Below are 9,063 nucleotides of genomic sequence, written 5' to 3'. Positions count from 1 at the left end.
GTGGATTCGCATTTGCCCAATTTTCTTCAGCCATTACTTCTGAACACCTTGTTGTTCTTAATTGGTATGGAGTGAATACTTACTTTGATAATCAAATACTGTGATTATGTATAGCTGAATTTATATTTTCTTTCAGGGATTCAGAAGTCGAAATGCATATATTGCTACTTTGGGTAATGTCGCGTCTTTCTTTCTCTAATCTGATATTTGAGAATACAATATTATTTGTTATGGTATCTAAACATTTACACTTACTACGGGAAGAATAAATTGATTTCAAACTCAACCGTAATGTTCACGAGTATTTGTACATCTGTGTATACACATGTGCTTTAGAATAAATAGTGCAATTCTAAGGTCCAATGGCTAAGCAGCTTGACGATTTGGGTCTTTTCTGGCGAATGGTCTGGCAACAGGAAGTAGAGAAGATTGTCATGTTGACCAATTTGGTTGAGGGTAAGGTAAGGTGATCTTTTAATTAAATGTGTTTGACCTTTTATAGTAAAGTGTGATGTTGGTGAGATTTGGAAGAGGATGAGGTAATATTACGTTTGAATTTAAATGATGTTATACTTTAAAATTATTTGATCATAGATGTAATAAATTGACAATGACAACGAATTAATTTGAACTATTTATAAACAAATTTGAACTTGGCTTAACAGCAGCAACACACCTAAAGATTAAGTATAACTTATTTATGATTATATTTATACATACGGTATCATGTGCTATAGAGATATGTATTATGTATATAATGTGTTATTTCATTGATGTTCCTATGTGATTTGGTCGACAACAGAAACTGCATTATAGTACAGCCGCCTTTAAGTTAATAATTTATTTGATCCTAAATTGTAATCAAAGTACTAAGTTCATATTTGTTTCTTTGCAGATAGCCAAATGCGAGCAATATTGGCCGGATCATTATCAAAGTATATTATACGGCGATATAGAAGTTGTGTGCAAAATGGACAAACTGTACGCAGATTTCATTTGGAGACAATTTAAGCTTTCTAAGGTTCATTGCATTTTCAACGTTACTATTCTGTCTATAAACGATCCTATTAAAGGATTTAAGAATTTTGCATTGCAATTCATAAACGGATTTGTGATGTCCGTTCACTGTCAACAAATATTAACGGGCTTCAATTCTAACAATTCAAAATGTATGTTTATACTTATATTTTAGAAATCGTCTTTGGTATACTCCAACTACAAGAATAAAATTTCATTTCTTTTTCCGCAATTAAACGTCAATTGACGAATAACTTCGCATATTTCATTGATGTTGCAATTATCGTATCCTTGATATGCGTTTATCTAAGAAAGAGCAATATAAATGTGAATATTAAATATTAATTTAAAACTAACGTAAGAAGTTGTACATGATCTGGTGATTTAGTACGATGAACAAATGGTACATCAGTTTATGATTTAATATAGAATCAATTTGAAAAATCCAATTGTAATCAAATCAAATCAAATCAAATGGGAATAGTAAATTGTTCTAAACCCAAATCTTCAACCTCTGAAGTATCAAGTAAATTTGCAATAGGTATAGTATAAAATGCAAACAAATTTATCCTTGACTGCCTGACCATTTTGATGTATTATTTCTATCTTTAAGGTTGGTAGGGATATAACTAACTTTAAAAGTTCCGGGCGAAGATACTGAGGATCATACAATAAAAATAATCCACCGATCAAAAAAGAACAGTTGACTTATAAACTATAGAGATATAGATTATGGTGCTGATAATGCTGTTTTTAATTTTGATTTTTTTTTATTAGACAAATTTCAGGTGATTTTATTTTTATGTTCAATATGACAATATTCTCAACTAACACACACACTTACACATTCATTTGTTTTTAGGTAAGTTAACAATAAATCATATTACGTGTGGTATGGTATTATTGTAGATACATACAATCATAACAAAAAAAGGTTATCTACATGAAACTACTTGTTGACACTTTTCTATCTAATTCAAACATTGTTACAGAATTCCGAAGAAAGAAGTCTGCATCATCTTCAGTTTACAAGCTGGCCAACCAAAGACGTCCCTGATAACGTTACATCATTGATAGAGTTAAGACAGAGGGTGAACACCCTGCCGAGAACATTTGGCGGACCAGTGATTGTGCATTGCAGGTTCGATATTAAACTTTGGTTAGATGATTTAAGCGTTCATTCCTAAGTTTGTAGCAAATATGAAAAAAATAGAAATATATGATAGAAAATGAATCCAAAACAAAACATTTAAGTTCAAATTGAATGAAATGTTCAAATGAATATAAATGATCCATTGTAAGCTTTGTGTATACCCAAGTAATGAAAATAGCAGTCTCGGCTAGATTGAGACTGTTCAAGAGCAGAAGTTACTCGTTTTTCATGATACTTGTTTTTTTTTTTTTAAAGTAAAATATGTGTTTAATTAAACAATTAAATCCGCTCGGCAATGCGTTTTTGAATTTAAGTGTATACTTAGATAAACAAGAGAAATAATTTGGCTTACAAATAAAGTATATGGATTGGGCTTTTTTGGACGGGCGTTTCTGGTAAGTTGTTCGTTTAGACTTGATACCAATACACATAATCTAAGCAGTTAACTGTACTGGCTGATGCATAGCATTGCTCCATCGTTATAGTATATCAATAGAAAATGAATACCGTCCCAATCTAAGAATGGTATAAGAACGATTGACTTAACAAGAACCTAGTATCCTTAAATGGTTGTATGCACAATAAATATATTCAAATACATGCTGTGGAAAAAAAAAACATGTTTACAATGCATACTATATCTTTGAAACAGATTTTAACCATGAACATTTTGTTTATCCTATCGTATCGGTAACGTGTCTACTTAACGATATGGACTCATTGCCATTGGCAAAGTTTCATCAGAATTTATACTCGGAGCCACACTCTGATTAAAAGGGTGTCTCAAGAAATCGTCGAACGGACTCAAGTATTTTCCTGGGATCGTCATTTATAGTGGTTTATTTTAAACACACTCTACAACCAAATGAAGCACATGTGTCATTTGGAATTTGCTAAAAAGACTTAAAAAATGTAGTTAAATCACTAAACGTTTTCGTTAAAACCATTAAGTAAACCCTTATGATGGTTAGGCATACATGGGTAGTATGTTTTAGCTGCACATATTAAGACCATTACCATTTCTGTGAGTTAAATTAATTTCCATCACGCAAATTATGTAGGTTTGGGTGTAATTTAACGCCAGGTATAAACATGAAAATACATTTGACGATTTTTGTTGAATATAATAAAGTATAAAACAGTAAACACAATGGAAATGTGGCTACTTGTAAATCAAAATGAGATTTGCAGTATTAAAACAATAATTTCTTAGTATCTTTTCTCGACAGACAAAATGTTCAGATATTGTGATTTGTATGATTTCAGTGCTGGCGTTGGAAGAACGGGAACCTATATTGCTCTGGACATTCTGACTAACCAGGGTGAGACAGAAGGAGCTATAAATATCCCTGGATGTGTTCTCAACATGAGACAGAACAGGCCCAGCATGATTCAGACCTTGGTGGGATGTTTACTGATATATATGCTGTGTAAGATTAGTTTTGCAATGTGAATGCTAATATCAATTTTTATTACATTGCGAAAACAACTATGACCTGAAATGAATCATGAATTTGTCTGTTCCATTGGCAAAAAAAACAAACAAACAAATATACACACCTCAAACCAACGATTTCTTGGTTGAAAACATCGTCCGATAAGCGATAAGCGCCATTTGACGTCGTCCATTAATAGATTGGTGCAATAACTTGTCGTCCGTTAATCAATTTTTCAATCAATATGACGTCTTCCGTAAATCGTAAATCGATAGGCGCGCTTTGGTATGCGAATTGGTAATGCTAGTTTAGCTCATAGCAATATGAGTATTGGCCAAAATGGTTCAATCCTTGTTTTTATTATTTATTGTTCAGTTAATAATTGAATATTTTATTCATTATCAATTTGACATACAAACGTCTATCTTAAAGGATCAATGGCATATGCCGTTGAATAATATGTAGCAGAAACGCATCATATAAACTATCTCAACATTATGTCCAAATTATGCGCATACAAGAATCACTGTTAATTTAATAAATTTGATTTATATTTGCAGAGTCAATACAAGTTTTTACACGAAGCTTTGGTCCATTCATTGACTCTTGATTGCTCGTTAATAAGCAGAGAACACTTTCATAAATATATGTCCAGTAAACAGAAGGTACACCAGCAGTATGAGGTACGCTTGTAACTCCAAGTATAAAATGTGCAATTGAATCAATGTTTGAAATAGTATGTGAATACTTTACTCGAGCTTTTATAATAAAATAATAGTATTCAAATATAACAATGCATCCTGATTATACTTTAGACAATGCAGTTGACTCATAAGCACAAGTCGAATAAGGATTTACAAGCAACGGAAAGAAATAGCATTCTGACATACAAGAACAGGAAGCACGCGGATATACCGGGTACAACGATATTTCTTAGTTGCACAAGTGCAACATTACTTAAACAAACACAGAGTCGTACATATGTTGCATATGCCTCAAAAGGCGACGATTAAGACGAATCCACATCTGAAAAATTCCTTATAAGAATAATATCTATATATACATTGTCAGAGATTTTAAAGCTGTAATCATAAAACATCAAATGATTTAAATATCCAACGTAACGTCTTATTTTTATTTTAAAATTGACGATCAATTACTGTTAGAAGATGCGTTGTATTTTTTATTGTTAGGCGATTCCTACAGACCACGTCTTTATCTGTTTTTGAAACCAGGCGAACCTGATTACATCAATGCGATATACATTAACGTAAGTATATGGTCTATGTTGACGTGTATGTTTGCTTTAAAGTGATTCTCTTATTCAAAATCAATACACACACATGTATATATAACAAGCATACATTTTGAGTGATAATTCTTTATTTACATACTAAATAACGCATTTATGGAAAATATTAATTACTGATAACGAGATTGTATCCGTATAATTTATAGCTAAACCCAAATATATTAAATGATTAGTGAATTCTTAAAGATATACAGTGATCTGCTATTGTCTCTTAGGTAGAAACACCGTGTTTTCTGCAGATTCCTTTCAAATTAAACTCGGATCCTTCATAAGAACCATAATTTTCGACATTTATTCATCCTTTCTAGTTTATCAAAACAATTGTATAATTTGTGTAAATTTGGAGGTAATAGTTCATCATTCACTGAATTGCTGGACGTAATATCAACGATGGAGCGATTTTGCCAATACAAAACAAACAAACAAAGACGGAATAGTTTTAATTAAACAAAATAATATAATATAAGTACTCAGAAATAACGATTCGAAAATAATCGTACGATACATTCGTTGGTGAGATCTCCTATAAAACTGTCTTATCGACAGATAATATGTTAGAATCGAGATTTTTTATATGTAAAAAAATGTTTTGACAGAACTAGGTTTTTGTTCAGTTAAGACATGCTTGTTTGGATTATACAAACATAGTAATGATTTGAATATATAACACTGAGAAAATACCTGTACTTTGATAGAATGTCCTTTACGAGTATTTGGCCATTAATACATAAAAACATCTACATTAGTTTTACAACTCTTTGTTGCGTTTGTTAAAAGATTCGGCTTGCTTAAAAGCTATTCTCATTTTATTTCCAAATCATTTAATTTAAATAAACCGATCATTTTTTAAAAGGATATTACCATTTAAACTAAATGGAAAAGCCAAAAGGTAAAACAATCTAAAATAATTTCCTTTATAGAGACATACAGTAAAGGCCGAACATTTGCTTAAAGGGAGACAAAAACATCATTTAATGAAAAATGCACACTTACTATCTCTTTTTCAGAGTTTCAAAACGAAAAACCGGTTCTTAGTTGCACAAACACCTCTGCCTGACACTGTTTCCGATTTCCTTACACTTGCTGTTCAAGAAAACTGTTCCTGTATCGTTAATATGGAGGCAAACTTGGAAAAGCATGAGGTACGTAGTTGACTTGCCAGACATTTTAAAACTGACTGTATGCTTTTATTGTCATGCTAAACTGAAAGTGGTGTTAACATTGTGTATTAATATTGTTTCATTGTATTACATTCTATAAATGACTTATCCAATATGGAATAACGTCAATATAGTTATGTATTTTGTCATACATTGCTCGTACAATAAGTTATAATGTGACACCTTTATGAATAGCGTTGTACATAATAAACTTTACTATAGCAACCTTACTCTGTCCGTTGTATAATGATGTTAGACAAACGTACTTGTATGACCAACTTGAACATAGAATGATAACGCTTCACTTGCTTTACAAACTATTATCAGACTACAATAGTACAATAGGCGAAGTGTTATATTGGTTGCACACTATATTGCAAAGGCTTTTGCTATTCGTGTTCGATAGTTTTCTATCATAGTTATATTTTCCTGATATATTTGTATTATACAGTTTTATATTTAAACTACTTATATATGCATAACTCTGTCACCACTATTATGTATTTCTCTGATATTTGTATTTTGGGCCGGAGGCCTTGTACTACAATAAACATTATGTTATGTTATGTTATATATAATTGAGTTCTATATCTCATAAAATATTCGTTTTAATAAATTCTTAAAAACAAATACATTTTGTATCTAATTACTTGTAATATCCTCTATGTTTCATTCAGATGTGAAACATTGGTTTCCTGCTACTTATATTGTTTTATACAGGGGATTGGTTTATACATTCCTGTTGACAATCAAACAATGACGAAGGGTATGGTCTCCGTAGTAGCATCCAAAGATCAAAGATCTAGCCACTTTGTAAAAACAATGCTGCATTTTAAGCATGAACGAAAGGTAAAGTTAAACAGTTTGTGAATTTGCTGTCATTGGTTTGTAAAATGATATGTAATTTTTATAGTATCGTTTATCCAAAAACAAATATAACAAATAAATGTTTGCAACAACAACAACAAAAGTGCAAGAGGGATACCACCAACACTACCATCACCAACATCACAACAACAAAAACAACCACAACCACCACCAACAAGAACAACAACCTCTAATTCATTGAAGATTCTAAATAGCAAACATTGCCAGTAAATATCATCTTTCCGTTGAATTATAGACAAAAAAAGATATGATGATTCCACACTATGAATATTTGGACTGGGATTTAAAACTCAATATTCCGAAGTCGGCAGAAAGCTTTGTTGCTTTCATCAAGGAGGTGGAAGACGCATCTAAATCATCTCACCTCAAGGGACCGATACTCTTGCATTGTCTGTGCGTACCAACTTTGTTTTAACTCATATTCTATTTAAACATTGTCTTGGTGTAAATATTATAAAAAAAATCATTTGTACCTTTGATATCCCTTTAAGTCGAGAATCCGTGCAATATTTAAGCTACGCTCTCGTAAGTTTAACAATAAGGTAAAGAGATTAGTGCATTCATCGAATCTTGAATGGTATTGACGAATACTGTAAATCCAAAAATGTAATACAATTGTAAGAGGAGATAGAACAAAAAAGCATGGTGTTTTATTCAACGATAAAATACTCCATTATTTACACGCATTACATTAATTTGTGACAGGAACGGTGCTGGAAAGAGCGGCCTTTTATGTGTTGTCTCGATATTACTCGAAAAACTGATTGAAGACAATGAAGTCAGTGTGGCCAATGCGGTGAAGACTGTCAAAGCTAGAAGACCGCTCGCTATTCCAAATAAGGTGAATTTCAACGCAATAATTATATTGTGTATAATTGTATATAATAATCTGCCTGATAATAGGTTTGTAACACAATGATACAATGGAAGCCAATAACTTACAGGGACAATGGAAGCCAATAACTTACAGGGACAATGGAAGTAGGAATATAATTAACAAGTTCATATGGCATGTGTTTACTTATCTGCTTGGTACTCGGTTTGCATGACAATGATACAATAGAAACCAATGACTTGCAGGGACAATCGAGTAGGAAGATAAGTAACAATGAGCCTGTCAAGAGCCACAAGGTTCAAGTCCTAACATACACTCAACACAATATGATTGTTTAATACGACTGTCAATGAATTAACTATACACTATTTGAACAATAATAAAATAGCTTTAATCACCATACATTTTGAGTCTTAGCAAACTTATGTGTTTTAACCACATACTATTTGTACTTATATTGTTTTTAAATTCTGCATCTCTTAATATTAATGTCAAGCTGACTATCAACTTGGACAAGAAATAGTGACTACGTTGTAATTACATCGTGACGTATTGCTTTTCTATAACGTCGCTCACTTCAATTTTCTCATTTGCTCTCGTCGTGAAGACTGCCTACAGTTAAATCATGTTTTGAAAGTACGACTATTTTTTAATGCTTTCGAATGTGCTTGATCTTTTAGGAGCAGTTTTACTTTTGCCACGAGTGTGTTCTCCATTCCATGAACGCAACTAAAAACGCTGCGTGATACAACATAAAAGGGAATGCTGCGAAATACGTCATAAGAGGGAATGCCGCATAATACAACATAAGAGGGAATGTAGCGTAATACAACATTAGAGGGAACGCAGAGTAATACAATATAAGAGGGAACGCAGAGTAATACAATATAAGAGGGAACGCAGAGTAATACAACATATAAGGGTATGCTGCGTAATACAACATATGAAAGAATGCTGCGTGATACAATGATAGCAAGTGTGTCGTCATTGACACAAACAAATTAACACACATTTGACAGATACATGATGACATGTTAAGCTGTGATGTATACTATTTGCAGACATGGTTATACTTGCACACATTATATGTTCTGTATAACCGTCATTACATAAGCTACAGAACGCTAGTAGTTAATATTCCAAAATGAGCACTGTGTTGTAAATAACATTGTTAATATTTGCATATATTTATTCTTTTGAGTCGACCACATTTTAATTATGTCAGAAAATCATCCGATAGTCAAGGCTTAATTTCGATGCTT

The 9,063-nt window shown here is 32.0% G+C and overlaps 1 protein-coding gene across 1 annotated transcript; it reads left to right on the top strand.

Moving 5' to 3' along the window:
* The first annotated feature begins 362 nt into the window (after nucleotides 1-362).
* Nucleotides 363-6,761, top strand: LOC128204619 (tyrosine-protein phosphatase non-receptor type 7-like). The gene is made up of 6 exons (XM_052906021.1): nucleotides 363-461; nucleotides 2,010-2,158; nucleotides 3,437-3,572; nucleotides 4,167-4,289; nucleotides 5,926-6,060; nucleotides 6,756-6,761. The coding sequence occupies exons 1-6, from the start codon at nucleotides 363-365 to the stop codon at nucleotides 6,759-6,761; spliced, it is 648 nt and encodes a 215-aa protein (XP_052761981.1).
* The last annotated feature ends 2,302 nt before the right edge of the window (nucleotides 6,762-9,063 follow it).

Source organism: Mya arenaria, chromosome 10, assembly GCF_026914265.1.
Source record: "Mya arenaria isolate MELC-2E11 chromosome 10, ASM2691426v1".
In the NCBI taxonomy this organism is placed as follows: Eukaryota; Metazoa; Mollusca; class Bivalvia; order Myida; family Myidae; genus Mya; species Mya arenaria.
Note: the sequence above shows the minus strand (reverse complement) of the source record. Positions and strands in the feature narration are given on the sequence as shown.